The sequence below is a fragment of the Thermobia domestica genome, chromosome 3, assembly GCF_964235325.1.
Source record: "Thermobia domestica chromosome 3, izTheDome1.hap1.1, whole genome shotgun sequence".
Classification (NCBI taxonomy): domain Eukaryota; kingdom Metazoa; phylum Arthropoda; class Insecta; order Zygentoma; family Lepismatidae; genus Thermobia; species Thermobia domestica.
The window spans coordinates 109959584-109981605 of record NC_137456.1 but is presented as its reverse complement, the minus strand read 5'-3'; the positions used below and the strand labels follow the sequence as shown (position 1 = coordinate 109981605).

General features: G+C 32.3%; 2 protein-coding genes across 2 annotated transcripts in view; one reads left to right on the top strand and one right to left on the bottom strand.

The window, feature by feature from the left end:
* The window catches only part of LOC145680660 (xylosyltransferase Oxt-like), a 91034-nt gene extending 80180 nt beyond the window's left edge, over positions 1-10854 (top strand). Inside the window, exon 16 of the mRNA XM_081751441.1 lies at positions 1070-10854. Coding sequence (XP_081607567.1) covers positions 1070-1079 — 10 coding nt within the window. The 3' untranslated portion in view covers positions 1080-10854. The remainder of the gene's footprint in view (positions 1-1069) is intronic.
* A 4466-nt stretch (positions 10855-15320) lies between these two features.
* The window catches only part of fng (Fringe glycosyltransferase), a 166548-nt gene continuing 159846 nt past the window's right edge, over positions 15321-22022 (bottom strand). Inside the window, exons 8-10 of the mRNA XM_081751440.1 lie at positions 20889-20983; positions 17617-17699; positions 15321-16643 (exon numbers count right to left, since the gene is read on the bottom strand). Coding sequence (XP_081607566.1) covers positions 16589-16643; positions 17617-17699; positions 20889-20983 — 233 coding nt within the window. The 3' untranslated portion in view covers positions 15321-16588. The remainder of the gene's footprint in view (positions 16644-17616; positions 17700-20888; positions 20984-22022) is intronic.

Genomic DNA, 22022 nt, shown 5'->3' with positions numbered 1-22022 from the left:
TACAACATACTACAATAACCAGTAAATCTGCATACCACTCGCGAAAATCAACCGCATCATTCACAAGGATTTACGCCTCACAGTTGTTCGCAAGAGTAGTATGCATGCTCTGAAAACATGTCATGTGACGGCGAAAAAGAAGTTACAGGAGGCTGTATTAACCTCATCTCGCGGGTGGTGGTGGAAGTTTGTTGTTACCCTTGATGAGGCGTGGATTTACCTCGCAGACTGTGGTAAAGTTCGTCCCATTACAACACACAGACCTGTTGACGCCCGGGGAATATTGCGTACAGGGGAAAATTGCGTCTCCGAAAGATGGACCGAAACGTCAAAATCAATGCTGCGAAATACCAGACTCTTGTCCTGAAATGTTCCAGCATGAAATCCCAGCATTGTACGGACAAACTATGAACCAGGTTGAATTGCATCAAGACGAGGCATCCATCTACACAAAAACATCACTAGAGTTCTATCGCTGTTTGGAACAGAAAACTGGAGTTTCAGCTATTTCCTTCTCTGACATCCCTCTCAAGAGTGCAGATGCGAACTTAATGGACTATTGTGCTTTCGGACTCCACAGTGATGCCTGTTCCGTCGTCAAATCCACACCGTTTCCGGCCTATGGAAAGCCTGCAAAGAAAAGTGGGGTCCAGCTGCAACGCAATTTCCTGCATTGGAAATTCCGATGCTGGGTAATAGACAGTAGAGGTAGCCTGCATATCGAACACATCCAGTGGGAACACGGCATTTCCTAAAGAAGTGGCACATTCAAATTCGACTCAATATAAATGAATCAACCTCTGTAGTATGCTAGAAAGACATGGTGTGTCACGGTAAGCTTGTATGTCAAGTAATGATGCAGTAGATATATGAATGCTTGTTTTTAGAAATGAAAGGATGTTACAAACATTGTTATGACATTTCATTTTCCGGAAGTTCTCCATTCAATAGTTTAAAAATGTCTTTGTTTTGGTATATTATTACCTTTAGAAAAAATACGAACTGTTGCTATTCAGATACTTTACTATGATAAAGCACAGAATAATAATTAGACTAATTATTTTTCCAGGTTATTCTGAAGGGATAAAGTGATCAAGTATACAACTTCTCGGAATTTCTTCATCAGTGTATGAGGATAATTATGAATGGTGCTCAGTGGTAAAGTATCAGATGTGCTTGTTTACAAAAAAGAAGGAAGAAAAGTTTATATTTTCCATTCGCTGTTCAAACATACCAATATTGTGATAAGAGTTTATAATGCATATAGTGCATGGTTTAGTTGACGGTATATTGCCTTATACTTGAGTGTGTTTTTAATCATTCCAGCACCCGTTTCAGTTAATATCTTCGAACAGTGTTCGTGGAGCACATATCAAATCTATTGCAAAATATACAAGTAATATACTCCTCAAAGAAATACTTTCAAGAAATCTCTCTTCAGTATTGATCATAAAATGAAACAATTTTTCATTTTCAGTATTGAGTAAAAGAAGTTAGGGATCAGTTTTTGTTATCACTTAGTCTCTTCTGTGGTAGTATTCATTGTTTAGTTCCAGTGTAGACTTGCATTATAGTTTTAATTGTACATTTCTGAGACATTATGTAATGTTTGATGAATTTAATATGAGCGAAGGAAAGGTAGTGTGAAATGTACTGTTTAAAGACGCATAGCCTTTGCATCGTATGCGTTATATAAAAGTATTGTAAATGTTGTTTTAACGTTATATTGTGCAAAGAGAGTAACAGTTTTGTAGGAACTGCATTCTTGAAAAAAATGCATATAAACTGATGCTTGCTAGGCTGGATGTTCGCTAGTTATTTTCTCGTTGCGCCGAAGTATCAAGATGCTTGCATTTAATTTGTTTCTTAGCAAGTGTTTCTTTCTTTATGTAATGTAGTTTCTTTATTTAGTGTATCAATCTGTTCGTTACGGTAATGTAATACGGACATGGTCCAAACAATTTCTACAGTGTCTCCAACAAGATGAGAGTGTGTTTTTATTTAAAAAGAATTATGCCATTGTTCTAAAAATAACTTAAAGAGGAGTGTTGTCATAGGTACCCCGAAGTCACGTTTGTAGCCAATAAAGAACAGACAATAGAGAGAAAGCATTTATTTTTTAACGGGTTGTACATGTGATCACATCGACAATGGATGACATCATTAAATAAAACCGGCATTTCCGCAATAAGACCTTCTACGTATTGTCGAAACTACCTGCTGGCGGTAAGGAGATGGGTCTTGGGAATGTCTGCTATTGTATCCACAACAGCTGCCCCGAGAGCCGCAGCGGTTTTCTGTTGATGTTTGTTGAACTTCTCTCAACCACGTCCCATACGTAGTAGTCCATTCGATGAACATCTGAGAAGCTGGGTTCTAAGGGTCAAACAAACCAAAATAATGACACTAAGAATCCAACTGATCACGTATCAGCCTGTTAAATGTGCGCCATCTGTCTGGCCAGAATTCTTCAGGTTTTTCTGTAATCATTATAACGTTGCATAAAATGATTATTCATTACTTTAATTAGTATTTGGAGTTCACACCAAATAAATTAAACAAGAATGCAGTATCTACATAACATGTGACTCGTGCACAACAGCAAGATAGTAGTGATAATTGTTGTGTTGAACAGTACGTTGCGGAATAAAGGTTTAGTGCTAGTCTTAAGTAAAGGATAATAGAAATCAGCCTCTTATTACTCAGAGCAACAAAAAGAGATAGAATTGTGTTTTCTTTGTGATGAATGAGTCAAAAAATCTTAAATTTCGTTGTAATTTTGCTTTTATTTTCTAGGTAGTTTCTTATGTTCTATTATTTTGTAATAAATTCATCTGTATTTTTTTCCTTTGGTTATAATTGCATTGAGTGCCATTGCATGTTCTCAAGGAGGGAGAAGGCAGAAGTAATGTGCCGTGATTCAGGTAGATGTATTTCGAATATTAAGATACTATATATATTGAGAATACACATCTCATAAGCTAAACTTTGAGTGACAAATTGACATTTTTATTAACGACTGCAATTCTGTGGTAATTTCTCTTTGTAATGTCCTCCTGGTGAGAATTTAATTTTCTGCACTTACGCGTAGGCCTGTGTATAGGATGTGTCGAAGGAACGAGTTAACTGTATTTACGTTATATAAATCCATATTGTACAATGTTTTAAAATAATTGTTGCGTAACTAGGTTTTTCTTTTTTATCCAATAATCGAAATCCCATTTATCTTAAATACACTGCACTAAGGATTTTCTGAATTGCATTTATTACGTATATTACATATTTAAATTCTCTTGTGAATATTTATTAACCAGAACTCAGTTGTATCATTTAAATGAGTCTTCCTAATAATTTTTGAACATATCAGTTGCATAACATGTACAAAATATTTCCTTCCGTTCTTGGAAGTCGTGGGTTGAAACCTTAGGTTTTTTACTCGTTGTTTTTGTGTAATCTTTCCCAAATGCCATGTGTTTAGTACTTGAAATTTTAAATCTCACATACACTATTTTCTTTACATTCCTCTTATAGTTGTCAAGAACAGGATATACATGTACACTCATCCCTTGATTTAACGAACTTCGGAAGCAACGGACAAACTCTGATGTAGTCTGTTCAGCCAGAAAGTCCTGATTTGAAACTAAAATGTTGAATTTACTGTATTAATAGTGTATTTTACACTGTCGTGTGGAACAGTGTGCTTGATTAAAAGTACAGTTCTGTATTATTTGTCTTTCTTTCGTAATGTAATTATGGGTATTAGTCACTGCAGACTTAGTTCCGGAACGTACGGACAAAAATAAAAAAAAAAAAAATGATGACATTTTCAAAACAATTTATTCGTCTATGTTAGAAGAAAGTGGTTTATAAGAAGCAAGAAATATTAAAAACCACTACGACATTCGTTTGACAGAATAGAAATGCGTATTTGATGGATTTTACTTTTTTTTTTTTTTTTTTTAATAAATAAATTCAGTCCTTGTTTTATTTTCTAAAGTAATATTCCAAGGGGAAAAATTAATTTTAAAGAAAATGGGACCAAATTTATGAGTCGTTAAATTTACAACTATTACTTAGCGTTTAATCTCAGTTTTATTGAACTAAATGTGTGTGTTAGATGGCTGAAGTACATACCTTTGAGTTAAAATTCTATAATTACCGTTTATAAATCTAATGTCTTTGTGTGATTTTTCATAAACTTCGTTAACTAGAATCCCTTCAGATTAACATTATTTCGTTTATATGTGCAGTTACCGTACATTATTACAGTGATCTAGGCGAAATTTGAATTAGAAGTGAATCAGTAATGTAAGTTTTTTTTTTTTTTTTTTTTTAACGTAATTTATATCAGTTAATACAAGATGAAATTATTGATACATAGTACATGCTACTTTGTGTGTCTGATTTTCTATCTGTGGCAGTAAAATTCACAGAGAATTTTTAAAATAAATAAATTTATATATATATAATCACTTTGGTAGGCTTAAAACTAATGTTGCATGTAATCCATATATGGTATTACAAGACAAACTATAAATAAACCGTTAATCGAATTAAATTCATATTATATAAAGAAAGAAGGTGCACATGCACCAGGAAATCTTAGAGCGATTTAAATTCATATTATATAAAGAAAGAAGGTGCACGACGCACCAGGAAATCTTAGAGCGATAATACTTTTACCTGGAAGGGGAGTATATTCATGAGATATAAATTAATATAAAAGTGTGAGACATTAAAATTAAATTCACATAAAGCCCTGTCTTGGCAAGTAGAAATAAATAGGATAATAGTGTATATGAAGTGTATGCTTCCGGAGGCCTTAATCGCAATTTCATATGAAGAGAATGAAAAGTATCCACATGATTGATTATACACAAGGAAAAAAATGCCCTGTTTTTTAAATAACATTTCACAGATACATTACGAATTCTCTATCCCTTCTGTACATTTATACATATATATCATAATATTTGTAAGACATATCAGCTGGTATCATTGGGGGCCAATAAGCATTTAAATGGGGATACAGTATATACTAACGATGCTAAGTTTGATCAGTAAACAATACCTTCTTTGCTGACTCTCTTCTCTCAGAAATACTATTCTACTACTTGTAGTTGATGATTTCAGCCCGAAGCCATGTTTATTTAAGAAAGAAAAAGTATCGTATGATGCTTTGTATTATGTATTGCCTATAACTATTTAACTCACCACTTGTTTGTTTAAAGATGAACAGATTCACAATTAATACATTTTTTCACTAACTATAAAAATAATAATAATGCCAACATGCATAGGCACTGAAATTGAAGGGCAGATAATTAATTAATATGCAGAGTTATTTATGAGGAATACATGTGTGTAGAATTGAAAAATGAGCACACGTAGAGGAAGAAGTTCATATGAAAAGTAGGCTGTCATAGAATAGTGTTAAACATTCTTTATATATGTATGTTTTATTTAAAAATAAATAAGAGCATAGTGTTAATGTAACAGTAAATTTCAGATAAGCTCTTTCCAATATATATATATATATATACTAATAGATGGTAATTACCTGAATGTATTTAATTTTGGTCAGCTTGTCTGAGTACTTCGTGCTATATTTTACATCATATACGAGGATTATTTGTTGACTTCACTGTTATTAGAATAAAATTCGATATTTGTGCAGCATTGGATGCCCATGTGTATTTGGTTGCTATTGTAGCTGGTAGAAGTGCAGCTTTTCCTGTATGTAGAATTGTTCTTAAGAGCTATTAAAATTAATATAATGAAAATGTGGGGAAAGTTGTTTTACGTGGCGAAGAATATTAAATTACGAATGGAAAAATAATTTGCAAATGATCCTATGTGAATACGTCGTGAGTTGTTTGAAGTTCATGTTTCTAAAACTAGAACTTCAGTTGGATTTTAATTAAGTAATAGTACCAAGGATTCATAGTCGATTTTTCTCGAAGATAGTGCCGTTGACTGAATATTCATTTGTAATTAAACTTTAAAGCACTTTGCGTAAAAGGTAAACAGCAATTTTTTACTTCTCAGTTCAGTAACAAATTGCATCAGTATGTTGCTATAGTAATCAAGTAACGTATCAACACGGCCCTTATTGATGCCTCTCCTTTAAATTCAGTAATTGAATATAATATATGTATGTTAAAATTAAGTGTTCCACTAAAATTTTAATAGTATTACAATTATAATTGTAGTAGTATTAATTTATGCGTAGAACTATTGGTATCTGTACTTCTTCAAGAAAATTATTCTTACTATATTTTCATATGAAAGCACAACGTTCTTATATGTATATAGAGAGGCAGTCGAATAAAAACAAGTTAGACGCCAAAAAATGCCATTAAGTATTTATTACCTTATCTGCACACATTGACCCCACTGAGGGAGGAAACCGTCATTCTTATCCTTGAAGAAACCTGTGGGCTATGATGGAACTACATCTTAACACAGTCGCACGCGTCATTGTCCTATGCAAACAGATTTCCACGAATATCTCTCTTCAGCTCTCCAAAATTGTGAAGATCACATGGGAGAGATCTGGGCTATAGCGAGAATATTGAAGGATTTCTTAGGCAAATACTAACATAAGAAGTGATGATCGCAATCTCTCTTGTCACTCCAGCACACGTAAATGTAACATCCTGTGTTCGCCGTACACAGCATCCATCTGACGATGAATTTTGCGTACTCCAGCTTCTTAGCGATCAAAAAGGTTATCACGCGTCTCTGTTCATTATCCGCCTCCACTTCTTATATTGAACGAATACCTGTATCGACTACCTTAGATCCAGCACATTTCAACACACGATTGGTGTATTTGTACACGCTGGTACTTTGTTTTCCGGAATCCTCACTAGATGTCATAGTCCGTAACAAATGCCAATATTACCAACTTGCACGCTATGGGATTTATGCGTCATGATCTGTTTTCATTTGACTGCTCTTTCTATATAATTTCAAATAACAGCATTTTGTTACACTAATAAAGCTTGGAGCAAAAAAAAAATATACCATGTGAAGAAAGCAGAGAGCTTTCAAGTATTAGAAAGAATTCTAAAAAGTTTGAAATGTATTGTACACTTATGTTCATTAATAATTGGTTTGTCATACACTTTGACAAGCTGTAGCAAATCTATTCATAATGTATATGCATTTAGATTTGTTAGTACAGTGTTGTACAACCATAAAACTAGATATTTTACGTATAAGACTGTTAGAAACAACGCTTTGTATATGTTCAAGCTCCTGTCACGAATTCTAGCTTTTGTGAAGAAGAAGCGTCTGGTATCGAATATTGATGTTGTTTGCTTTCAATAATACCGCACCAAAATATAATTTATTTCTACAACAATCTTATCTTGATATAAAAAAAGTGAATAATAGTAAGGAAGTTACAGAGTTTTAAAATAAAAAGGTAGTTATGTTCGCTTCATCATAAAAATTTAACAAGAAAGTTACGTTTTTCTTATACAATAAATCTGTTCAACATATTTTTAAATACTAGTCATAAGATAAAAAGGTCTTGCCGTTAAGTAGTGCCATTACGTAGATATTCCCCTCTCTCCTCCCCATCCGTTTTCAAACTGTTTATTTGTAGTATATATGTATATTAGTTTTGTGTGTTATATAAGTTTTGATATCCTTTTATTTTGGGACAATTTTCAAGATTTTTTCGGCATGACAAAACAGTTACATGTGCAACATAAAAAGCAAGATTTATTTCATTAATAAATGCAAGTCTTCAGCTTATCGTAGGAGACTTTAAAACAATGTGTGTTTGATATATGTATGCATCGGTACGTATGAGTGTGTGTGTGTGTGTGTGTGTCTGTGTAACGGAGAGAGATGAAGGAGAGTAAAACATGTTTTTACATGATCATTCATTATTGTTTGAGTAGATTTTTATCTTACTTTTAAGTAGCTGCTCAAAGTTTTAATAAAGGACTGTAAAAGACTGTATAGTTTTATTTACTTATGTGTTCAAAATTAATTGCTGTTCAGACTGTGTTGTATATACATATACATATTTGTTTTTCATATAAAATATTGTAAAAACGAGCTATGTAAAAAGAAAAGGTTTCATAATGTTTTTGATACTGTATTGGGAAATAGAACATACATATTAAGGTAGAACATGAAATTTAAAGTTTAAATCGAATATCTATATCAGAGAGTTCGGTCGCCTTTGGCATCTGGCATACAAAGTACAGGCCAAATGTCTATTGCCAAATTAAAATATTTGGGCCCCAAATAGCGATTTGGGGACCGGAAATTTCGCGCTGTGTAGTAAGGAAAAGTTTTTATAAAATTTTCTTTTTTTTATTATTATTATTGTTTGTTGGGTTGTTTTTATTTATGTAGGTCATATACTTACAATGGGTGGTCTGTCATGATTCATATTTCGGTACCAGCTTTTCTAATAATTAGTATTGAGATTGTAATAATACGAACATCTCATTTAATTATCTGTTATACCATGTAAAATTTGGTGATATGAACTTTTTAAAATCACTTTTTGGGTAATTAATTATCTAATTATTGTTTTTATCCTATATATTTCATACAGAGATCAGTCATAACATATTTCTTTGCGTATCGATTATTTCTTAAGTCTGAAAAAGAATTAGTTGAACGAAATGCACTTAAAAACTTATAGACTTACGAAAAAAAGCAATAGTTGAAAAATGATTAAACGGTGATAAAAGTGCATGTATGTGTTATGCACTGGGATTCTGGGATAGATAAACATTTGGGTGGAGTATGTATGCTACTCTGCATTTTTAAAATAAAATGGTATCTGCCGAAACAAACACTATGAAATATCAAATATGAATGTGTATGGTATTTTCAAGTTTCTCACATAGGTTCGTGTATTCGAGATAACACTTAAATTTTAAAAGGTGCTAGAAACGAATCCTCTGAACCTTAACTAATATAATAATACTAGCAGTAGTTTTCTACAGTAAAACTGAGTAAGTGCCATAGTACTCAAATACTTGGCTATATTCCCCTTTTTGAGTTTATTTTCTTTTGTTCTTCTAATTATTATTATTATTATTATTATTTTCGTGTCGTAACAGGTGCATAATTGAAGAACATGTATTTCCAAGATTATTACTTCATGGTGTTGTAGATTTTAACATGCAAAGCTATTCAGGTTAAAGTTGGTATAACCTGTAATTCCTGGATAATATTGAACCTTAATCTTGTTGTCATAAAAAGTAACTACACTCCCTTTACGAGGGTTTCAAAGCAAAGAAAGAAGAGTCAGATGCAGCAAAAAGCGTGTGTGTACACTGTTCAGTCAACATTTACGTAATTTTGTAGGTAGATTGGCATGTACATTTGTTAAGTGAGTTTAAATCATTGAAAACTGTTTACTTTATTAGGTACTGGAGGGTTTTAGTTCTAGCAAATCAGCAAGCCTGATCAACTTATAAAGAAAATGGAGAAGAGAAAAATAGTTATACGCTTAGGCCTTAAAAGTAGGATTAAAAGTGTATATTGAAAATTTTGTGTGGTACCTGGTACGCATGTTACACAATGAAAACAGCTTCGTAATTAAGACATTTTTTTTTCTTGTATGACACTTTTTGTTTCAGTGTATCGTAATCAAATATATATTAAATTATTTTTAAGGTGTGTAAACCTTACTTAGTCAAAAATGAAACGATTTATTTCATTTGAGAAGGCTAATACTTCAATAAGAAATACTAGGGATGACCAAAATTTTCCGGAATCGAAAATTTTACGTTCGGCTTTCGGAAAAAACCCGGAATTTAAGAAATTCCTTAATTCAGAAAAAATCCAATTCGGAAAAATATCGGAATTTTTTTGAATTTCGGTATTTTTCCGAAATCGATTTTTTTTAAATTCCGGAGTTTTCCGACATGAGAATCTTTCCAAATTCCAGAATTTTTCCGATATTACCCGGAATTGGCCATCCGTAAGAAATACATGTTTGTTTATTTTTAAGCATAGTAAAGAAAGAGTGAAAGATCCAATTTATGAAGAACAGTGCATAATTTTAGTAAAGTGTTTATCATCAAGCTGTAGGAAAAAAGTCACGGTAAGAAAGAAATAAATGACATAAAATTGTGTTTTATTCTCTCTCTCTAACATTAATTTGTTGGTAAAATTTCTTGTTCTTGTTAATGTTTTTTTTCAGCTTTAAAATAAGCTTAACATAGTAAAATAAATAAAGATATTACTTAACAAAATAACTATATAAATACAAGTAATGCCTTTGTTTATTTATGAACTATTATTTATGCGCTTATAGTCACTTTAGTAATTTGTTGTATTGATATAGTCATTTGAAAGAAAATTCCAGATCTTATATTAATATTATAGTAATATATTAATTATATATATATATATTCCACCTCGGCAGGTAGTGAAGAGTCAACTACATGATTGACTTAGTTTTTTTTTTTTTATTATTGTGTATTAGTTCAGCGGCTTTGTAACTTTATTCTTTAAGAAAATGTATAGTGCAAAGATGTTCCCCAAAATTTCTTTGCAGTTTTATTTTTTATGTTTTTTTATCCTTAGAATTTTACAGCTATCATTTTTAAGTAATCAACCATTCAAAATAAGAAAGGAGAAAATTTTGATTTCTTCTTTCTTAAACTTTATCCTATTTTTAATAATTTACGAAATTGTATTATATAATGTAAAAAAATAATAAAATGTATAAAAATGAAACTAGTAAGGAGCACAATTTATGCAGTTATGTAAAATGTATAGTGTTTAAAAAAAACAAATAACGTATATTTTGCAGTTTGTATGTGTAAAATTCATATTCTGGCAATAAACTTTTATATTTAAATAATATTTCACATGTGCACTTTATTCGGAAATGGTTCATTCCGTACAAAACATTACACAAGATAAAACTGGAATCATATTCTACGCATATCATCTTTCTTTAAAAATTCTGATTATTTTTTCCTTTCACCAGTTCGTAAAGCTACATAAAGCAGAAGTCGATGTGTTCAATGGTACATTAACGTGGATTAGTATATTTCTGTATTATTATTATGTATAATAGAATTATATATATATATATATATATATATACTCAACGTCAACAAACTGAAGATGGATGGATCCCTCACTCGAAAACATGGAAAAAAAAAAAAAGAGATAGAACTTAAGACTGATTTGGATGCACTAAGGCGTCACTAGGAACTACAGAACTGCGAAAATTGGTCGAATGATACAAAAAGGATATAACTCAAGAAAGAAGTATTTTGAGCTGTAGAGTCTACGTGGGCGGATCAATAAGTAGCGCACAATATGTTTTCTGACGCGAAATTATACCGATCTGGAAAGTTTGAAGAATAGTGCTGGGTTTGTACTTCGAAGTTTGCACTGAGTTGGCAGTTTTCGATTTGGTGTACCTCTAGCGGCAAAACTAGGAACTACTGAATAAAGATAGTGCGTGTGTTAATAATCGTCTACTTACGTAGAGCAGAATTCTTAATGGGCTAAAGTACAAAAGCCGACTGAAATTCACAGGGAATAGTGTGTGTGTGTGTATATGTGGCAGACTGTATAGATCGTAGCGTATGGGCTGTATATGGATCCCTAGGTAATGCAAATATTTTGAAAAGAGCCATGTGAACGTTGCGGATAGGTCACATACTATGCGTGTAGTAACAGCATAAGTGAACTGAACACCACGGCCATTGAAGAAACAATTCGTAATGACCGGCGAATCCATCTCAAAACATTGTCAAATCCAAAGAACCCCATATTCAACATTTTGTGCGGTACAGTGTATGGTGTAGTGCATGACAAACTGAAATTTCGTTAAGTGAGTGCCTGGTAGGTGCCAATAAGGGGAGCGAATGATAACGTACGTGGACCATCAGGCACGGTACGTTGAAGAAGGGTATTGCAATATCCCCTTATATTGGAAGCATCCTGTATTAGTAAACAGACACATGCGTTTCAGTACAAGCAGCCGACGGATACCGTCACACCGATGGAACACAAGACTCCGCCTCCAAAGACTGGCTATATAACGGACACTTCGAGGCAAAAGTTATCAGTTGTTAATTGATTATGTCCTACCTATTGCTCCATGTTGCAATGGGTGAGATAGACTTCTCTAACGCTACTTCTGAGCTGCAACGGGCAAGAGGTATCCTCACCTATCTCCAAGCTGCAACGGACAAGATGTATACAGACAAATAGAAAATTACTTGTTTTGTGATCTTGTGTATAAACATCTTTTATAATAAAAAGATGAAGGGGGGAAAAGCGTGTATCGTTGCTGTACCGAAAATTACAATATGCCTTTCTGGAAGATATCGTTATAAATGAGTTATAGGCGTACTACTACACGTTTGAAACAAAGCGGGCATCCATGGAATAGAAAGTACCGATTCTCAACAAAAGAAGAAAGTCAATCTGTAAAAAGAGTTCCAATTAGTTTATTCTGGGATATGCAACACGTTCTGCTGATGAATTTTGTAATGACTGAATGGTGCATCGTGTGAAACATTGGCAAAGTTGCATCGGGCGACTCGTGACAAAAGTAGTGACGTTAATGCTGGAAATGCTATACTCTTTTATGATAGTGCATACTTCCATATTGATGCTTCTGCTGTGAGAAACTCAAGTTTGGATGGGATGTTCTCAAGCAAGCGCTGTACAGTCTTGATCTGGCACCTTCAGATTGTTATCTTTTTGACCTGATGAAGAAATTCTTGACCGGTGAACGTTTCAGTTCTGATTATTAAGTCAAATCCGTTATGCACAGATGGCTAAGACAGACTTGTATGAACAGGGTATTTTGAAAAAGTAGTCATCTTTTGAATTCTAAATCAATATTCGAGATTTGGTCTCCTCCCATGTTAAGGAAGAATAATAATCTTAAAGTTCTGGCAAAAATGTCTTGTTAAAAGAAAACAGTTTTGAAGTAGCTTAATGAGATGTTACAACGTATGTGCAGCAGTAATACCTAGGTATAAATGTTTCAGTTGAAAGCTGAACGTATTTCACTTCCCTAACATTACATATATATCCAACGAATTTGGTTTATTGGTATGTAACATCCGCAAAATCACTTTCCCGAAATTTAAAAATCTGCAAACGAAGTAAGGTCGAGCTTCACCATTGGAAAAAGGGAGATTTCTACGATCCAAACTTGCCTCTGAAGAGGACTACAGGAACAAGGACTTTATTCGGAACCAAGTTGATATTTCTTTCCTAAAATTGCCTCACTGGAATAAAAGAAAATCCCCACCTTTCTATTCATATTTTTTATATATATTTTATTCATATTCTTAAAAAAAAATGAGCAAGATGAAAAGTTCTTGGCCATGCACAGAGATAGCGTTGATATCAAAATCTTACTTTTGTTATGTTTATGTTGGTACATCTTTCTGAATAACACTCAAATTTCTGTATTTAGAAACACGCTAGTGAAGTTAACAATTATTTATATCGAAACAGGCCAGCCATGACGTTTCCGCAGGGTTGTCCAAGCACATTAGGAGGAATCAAGATAAGAGAGTAATTATGCTAGTTCTTAAATTTTAAAAACTCGAATTTTGAAGAGTGATGCTGTACCCTTCGAGCTCTGCCCCAATTGCCTGAGTTCCGGTCTGCTGTCACTTATGGCAGCCAAATCCCCGAGTCCTGCCCTTGTGTTGTGTTCCAACAAGCCCAATCACATAATGTATTGTATTGTTTCTACGGTATTATATTGTTTATTACAGTTGAGCTGTAATTGATTATGACAATAAAAGGACTCGTTGCTAAGCAAAGAAATTAACAATTGGAGTTCCATAGAAACTTTTCATTTCATATATACATGATACATGATGTATGGAATGACGATATATATGAAATTCACAGGTGCGGTAGACAAATGTCTCGTCAGAATTCTGCATTTGAGGAGGTCTTAACAAGTACGTATGTTTTCCATTAATTTCTTTATTTAGCGTAGGAAGAAACTGTATTCAACGTTGGCTTGAATTTTATTGATATTATATCATAGGATTCATTAAACTATACAGGACATATTTGCAATTGTTATATTAGAAACTATTTTTGAAATCTTGTCATAGAATAAACAAGTTCCATATATTTGTTATCTCATTAGCTGCAGATGCAAATTCGAGATTTGGTTTCCTTCTATGCAGGGCCGTGCCGGGGGGGGGGGAAGCCCCGAGCATTGAAGTAAGGGGGTGAAAAAATCGGGAAAAAAGGCAAAAGAAAGGAAAAATTACTTGGAATATATATATGGGGGCGCCGTCGTATACTCTCGCCCCGGGCGCTGACTTTCCACGGCACGGCACTGCTTCTATGTTAAGAAAGAGTAATAATTTTTAAAGTTTCTGGCAAAAATGTCTCTTATTAAAAGAAAAACGTTTTGAAGTAGCTTCATGAGAAGATAATACCACATGTATGCAGCAGTAATAAAAATGTTTCAGGCGAAAGCAGAACGTAGAAATGTTCTGTATATCCGCATAGACCTCTATGCGTAGTCGGTAGATGATTCAGTTTTGCATCATTTGTCCAGTTATAACAGCAATGGGCAAAATAGGGATCATTTCGCCCGTTCCGATTTCTCATTATTAATCTTCCAGCTGTCGCCACAATTCCACCACGTTCACAGACTTTTCCACTTGGCGCCTTTAGATCCGGTGGTTGCAGAATCTGCGAGTCTTAGCTTCTAGCTAACAACTCGTGAAATGAGTTAGGACTGCAATAAACTGATGGAGTAAAATAGAGGCAAGGTAGAAGCAACACAAAAAGAGAAAAAAGGCTTTGGAATAACCTGTCTTCAGAAAACTAAACAATTTAATTTTCTATGTGTTCTATCGGGCAATTTCTTTCATGTTTAAAAAAAAAAAGTAGCATTTATTAACTTTCATTGACATAAATTTTGACCATTACACAGGGTGTCCCAAAAGTAGGTATACAGTCCCGTACTGATCAGGTCACTGCATTTTATATAATTTCTTATTGTTATCCATAGTTTCATTATTATTTGTTCTTAATGTCTTTTTACTTATATCTTAACCTCGGAACAGCCGAAGCAAATAAACCTATAAGCTAGAATATTATACTTGATCATGCAGGGGAGTATACCTACTTTTGGGCCACCCTGTAATTCAAATACAGGTGTAAAGAAATAATAAAGCCTTCTTAAAATCATCAAATTTTAGTAGTTTACTTTGCAAAAACTTTTTTTAAAATTCATAATAATACATAAAATTTATAACAATTATTGTACATTATGTAATAGTTTTTATATTGTATAAACAAGCTCAAGTAAATAGCACATAAAAATTCAATTCTCTATTTGATTTATTTTTCACATAAACTTTTTTCATTCGTATACCTATTTTCTTTATTGCACAATCTCTTTTTAAAAATTATTTTAATACATCCTTTGAAAAATTTACTTCTATAAATCATAATCTATATATTGCAGACATGAAATTAAACGAAACAAGGAACTTTATCCTCTTTTTTAAAAAAATATTTATAACACATTTTATATAGATAATACTCAAACTATGTCACAATTGCAAATACATATATATCTGTTTTTAAAATAATCTACCATTGTAACAATTTTTAGAGATATAATTTGATACGGTAGTTAATATTCCAAATAATATTAATTTAAAAAATACGAAATTAACAAACTTCAGGAGTGTCCGAAGAAATTACACACATGCTCACTAAACTCTGACTAAAAATAGTACTACAATAATACGTACAAGACAACTATTGCAGTAGTCATATGTTTCGATTGACAAGGGATGCATTTTACAAATAACGTAATTTTTTTTAAAAAAAAAGAAAAGTTTCAAAATAAAATGTTACTATCAAAGCAAACTATATTGTCATTATATAAAATTTATTTATCTTTAGGAACTGTTCGTATATTTATACTGAATATTTAATCACTATCATTATAACCTGATCAATGTGTATGGAAGTAAACTTTGAATGTGAAACCTTTTTTTTTGTATTTTTCGGTGATTTTCCACTTATTGACACCGATATAAACCAAACTTTCTTACATATACTCGCTAAAGAATGACTCATTCGTCCACAACGTACCATTTTTTATTAAAACAGCGATTTTCAGATACTTTACATTCGATATTTTCAAATTTCATTTAACTCGGCAAGCGTAAATTCTAAAGTGATTGTTATTGTTCTCAAAATTTGCATTTCAATATTGCTTTTACGGAACATTTGTACAATTTTATATATTTACTTCTTTATACAAAATATTTATATATATAATATATACATATCTATAAAATAAATCGCTTCTAAAAAATATCGAATTCACTATTTACATGACTAAAACTTCTTTCACAGCTGCATTCACATTATTGTAAAAGATTGAGTAAACACTTAAGACACTCGTGAACACACTTTCTTGTACACTGTTCTTCTCGAAACCCTTTTAACATTTTGACTATGACTTGCTAACTTGAATTTTCTGTTATATTTTATCATCACGTCTTGGGGAAATGAAACGCTTTATAACACGAAAATAAGTTAGCCCCAAGACAAAAATTTACTTTCACCTTGGGCAAAAGCTGAAATGTGGAAACAGGAAGCAGTGCAGGGAAAGAAATCTGAAACAAAGATTAAAATAAGAGTGTAAGTAATGAACACTGTGTAAACCAATTTGGATTAAATTCTATTGAATGATGCAGTTAAACTGAAGAACATACCAAGCGCTAATAAAATTCGAACAAATTAGTCGAAACATTGTTTTTACTTAATTTATCAGCTCAACGAATATTTAATTTATCAGTTTTAAAAATTCCAATTTATCAATGGAATTTTTAATTTAGCCATTACTAATTTGTTTTCATTAACATATAAAAATTGTCCTAGCTTTGTAATATCTTGCGTCAAATCCTTGAAATGTTGGTAGCAAATGTAGTAAAAAAATATATGCTTCATGGTACGTTGTCACGTTACATGAATCTTGTAGCTGTTATTAAAAAAAAAATGCAAGCCTACTATATTTCTCCATGTAAACATAATCTTGAAAGGGACATACAACATTTTTTTCCATCTTGCAAGGAGTTGAACCATGTGCAACTTTCTGGGTCGTCTTGCTTGCTACTTGCTATCGCCCTCCCGCTGACATAAAGAAAGAAAAAAAAAACAGTTTCGCCGCTTCCGAAACAACGTATTCTTTTGGACAGGGACGGGAAGTGCGCCAAAATACAAGTTTTTAATGAGGAGGTTCACTATTTGTCCACTAGAGTGCATTGCTGCATCGGTGAAGATACCTTTCTTGCTTTCAGGAAGTTATAACATGTAAACAGTAAATAGAAAGATCGGGTTGCAATTTTTTTAAATGACAACTACAAGATTCATGTAACGTAACAAGGTGGGCTTAAGGTATCCAATATTTACTGGTCTTTACAGCATGTCTTCTAGTCTTTACATAAAATTTCAGCTATGTATCCTATTTCAGAGCATCAAAATTGAGATTTATGATAGTTGTGAAAAGTTGTGAGAATTAGTACTGACAAGCATTTTATAGACAATTTGGATTTTGAGAAAGAAAAAGAGCTAATTTTGACTACCCACCTTGTTGGGTCGGCCCATAATCCAAAGCCATCAATTTGCAACACATTGCTCTCTTTACCGTGCCGAGAGTAGCTGAATGTTATCTGAAAAAAAAAAAAAAAAACAATAAACCAAATGTTTAGTATACTTCTCATTTTACAGTGGATATTAATTTCTATCTAACTTCTTATTTTAAAGATTTTTTATAATAATAATAATAATAATAATAATAATAATAATAATAATAATAATAATAATAATAATTATTATTATTATTATTATTATTATTATTATTATTATTATTATTATTATTATATTACTTGCTTTCGAATAGTTTGTTATATACTCATTATTTGCGTGATAATTTAGTATAATCTTATAGTATTTTACTATACGCTATGTTTATCATCTCAAACATTAAAATGTTTAATAATTTGACAGATGATATGAAAACTTTCGTAGAAGTATATCCGGTTAGTTATAGAAATAAATATACTCAACATTAATTTAACAGTAGTAAAACAAGAAGTACACTTCTCCGATTTTTGTAACCCTATAATCGAAATATTTTCCTGTCTTAATCTCCAATGCTTTCTTTTATCACGACAAGTTTGTTAAAGCATTTGACAAATTGCATCCACAACTGAAGTAAGCCTAAGTGAAAAATATTTTAATTCTATGAAACATATGCAAATAGCATCGTCTTAGATTGTTTTTATATTGGTACCACTAAGCTGTGATTTAGTGTCAGTAGTGACTACCCCAACATTTTAAAATATTATTGCTTGTTTTAGTGTTTTCTGTGAAAAAAGAACGGTACCATTCTCATTTATGGAGCCAGAGATTTGTATAATTTACAGAAGAAATATTCAATCTTGCTTCAAAAGACGAATGTATAAGTAATTAAAATATATACTAGCTGAATCTGCGCTCTCTACACAGCGCATCATTCGCATATGAGCATAAATCTCCTTCTCATTCCTCACAACATATGTACATGTCCCTTTACAGACACAAGTGAAAGACGCCTTGATTTTAAAAAAATCGGCAAGGAGTGTCATAAAGGGGAGATTTTTTCGATTATTTTTTCTCAATATCTTGCACCGTTTGCAAGATTTGAGCCTACTTCCGGTTGGAGTTTCTAATTCATGTGTGACCAGTGTTTTCTTTTTTCTTGCATGCAGTATGTAAGAAGCAAATACATCACATATACAATTAATTATAATGTCAGTTATATGTGGTGTTCATGAGACAAAACACTCAAAAAATAAAGATTTATCTTAGACTCGAGAAATTGTTATCCTTCCTTTTTCACTATTATTTGGCCATGGAACAAACACCTGAGACATATACAAACCCAATATACAACATTGTGGTGATGGAATGTATAACGCACAGGATACGATGCTTTAGTTTTTTTTTTTTTTTTAATTTCAACGCTTCCAGTGTACCCTAAAAAATGTAATAAAGAAATAATGGCCATGTCTTTTTTTTTTTAAATATTCAATTTTGAACTGGACAATCTATGCAAAATTTCCAATCGATCAGTGAAAACGTCATCTTTCTAGAGCCTGTAGTTTCCGAGATCTCACTGTCGAAAGGATTGACCACAAACATATAAACATAGTTTAAAAGAACTCGGAAGATGGAAGCACAATTCACATGCATTGATTTTAGAGAAGGCTTATTAAAATACAAAGGCTTTGAACAATAATTTTATATCATAAACTTTATGAAAAAGATATAGTTAACTAATTTAGACTATTTAAAGTACAAATACTCAAATGTTTGTCTTTGTTAAACGTGAAATCACACATAACCAGGGGCGGATCCAGGACGGACTTCTGGGGGGAAGCGGGGCAGTGGGTTGTAATACTGCTACTTAGAGCTACTTTTAAGAGCGTCAAAAAATAAACTATATATTTTATTTATATATAAAATAAAAAGTTTCCTCTTCTGGGGGGGGCGATCGATCCCCCTGGATTCGCCCCTGTACATAACCGTAAATGAAAGATTTGAAAGCCAAAGTTATAGGTTGGAGCTCAGGCGCTTTTAATTTCTATTGTAGCATTTTAATAGATAGATAGAAGATAGATGGATTGATCTTAGATGTGACAACCGTAATAATGTTGAGAAACGTAATATGAAGTGTATGCTCTCAATCACGTAATAGTCCATAAGGAAGCCATAATGAATTGATTTGTTATGTAAATGCAGATGTTAGGTCATGATTCGTAACGACTAAAATGTCTGAAAGCTGTCCAACTGGTAAGGCATCTAGTAACATGAGAAACGCAGTATGTTTCCACTATCTTGGTTTATGTGCATACCCACCATCACTGAAACCTGCTCCCTACAGACACCTCTAGGTTAGTCCACCAGCTTCGCCCTGCCCTTACGCGGCTTAGATACAATTCTTGCTTTTAGTGGTCACTAAATACGGTTGGTTGTTTCTTGCATTGTCGTTTTTACGGCATGTATCCGCGTAGGGCTACTGTATACCTATAACAGTTAAGCCCTCCTAAAGTGAATCTGATCTGAACCTAGGAATGCAACTCCTCCCATAAGAAACACTTTATAAAGTACTAGGAGTCGATTTCCTAAATATGAAAGAAGTACGAATTCGTAAATAACATGAATTCATATATGGTCCGATAAACTAAGATAGCATCAAAAAAACTAAGCTGAATAAAATAAGGACGATTTGTGAAACCGAAGCTCTTTATACCATTAAAAGTAAATTTGTTAAGGCACGAGATCACCAAGTATCAGTAGTTCATTTCGAGATTAGGGAAATAGGATCTCAGTTTGACAAAATTAAAATATGATACCCTTAATACTACTTCTTTTGGACATAAGCCAAATGTACAAAACTACACAGATGATCCATATCGTAATACACAACAATTGCTTCTAGTGCGATCTCTTAACGTTATAGTGAATAGTTATGAACAGTAGTTTGAACAAAGAGTTTGGTAAATAGTCTGTGATCAATATGAAATTAGTCTTTGTGTAGGTGGACATGGCGGATGGTGAGATATGAGCGTCGAAGTACCTCGGAACAACAATACTGCTAACTGATTTTTCATATTCAGCATTGAGAATTATTGTGGGCATCCTGTCTTGATTAAACATTAGTCTAGTTTGAACACAAATAGTTATTTTGGTATTTAAAAAAAAACACACACACACACACACACACACTCTGAACGTTACTAAGTCATTACCTTTCTCGTAGATATATATTTAATAACTTATAATATTTACATAAGGAGTAGATAAGCGCAACTTACTTGGTTTGAAAAAGTGTCTTGGTGAAGGAACTTCATTGGCTCTAAGTGAGAATGAAACTCATCTACAACGGTAAGCTTCTTTCTCAGAAGATGTTCTGCAAAGGAAGGAAAAAAATTCCTTAGGTATTTTATGAAAATACATTATAACATCTACTGTAGTTTAAAATAAAAGTATTTAATGGAAACAGATTATATACACATATAAAGTATCGACTACCATTGACAACATGTCTAAGACATCAATATACAAATTTGACTACTTCCATTTAGGTACTTTATTATATAATCGAAAACAAATAATACTGTATAATGGGTGCTCAGCTATCCTTCGTAGTATATCAGAAATATTTTTCGATTGGAAAAAACGTAGGTATGTTTGTTTTATCATAAAACTTTTAAATGAGATTTTCTCAAAACAGATTTTATAGTTTGGTGACTTTGGCATATCCAATGATGAATATAGACTAAATCTTAATTAATTGAATATTATTTCAACTAGCAATGTTTTCTACTCAAAGCACTGTGATTTTGGAAGAATCGGATAAAGTGAGATATTTCTGCACATTATTAAAACTGAACCATGTTGAAAGATGTGTAGAAATGCTCAGCAACATAAAATTATATAATACAATTTTAAAAGATGATATTTAAATCATAAATTTATATAATAACCTTCCTCGAAATTTATGTCTTCACTTTGTTTTAGGCTATAAAACATAATTTACGTTGAGCATATAAATAGACTTTAGCAAATACGAGTTGGAGTATAAGTACCACGTGAAACAACACACTCTGTTTCAGGCGCGCCCCAGAATTTTTTGTTGAAATCTATGTAGTTTTGAACAAGTATTATTCTGCACCCGAAAGGACGATAAGTAATTGTAAAATACTTACACCTATATTTTCAGAAAAAAATTAATAGAACTAGATTGTTTGTATAATAGAAAGAGTACAGATGAAATGTAAGATCAAATTTTCATGCTACATCGATTATTTCCCTGTTGAAAATTATAGTTTTATTGAGAAGCAACGCACAAACAACTTACTGAAACCTTTACTAAAAACTAGTTCATAAAACTTAAATATTTTTTCATTAACTGGTGAAACCTAAAAACAATGTCTAGTGGCAAAAAT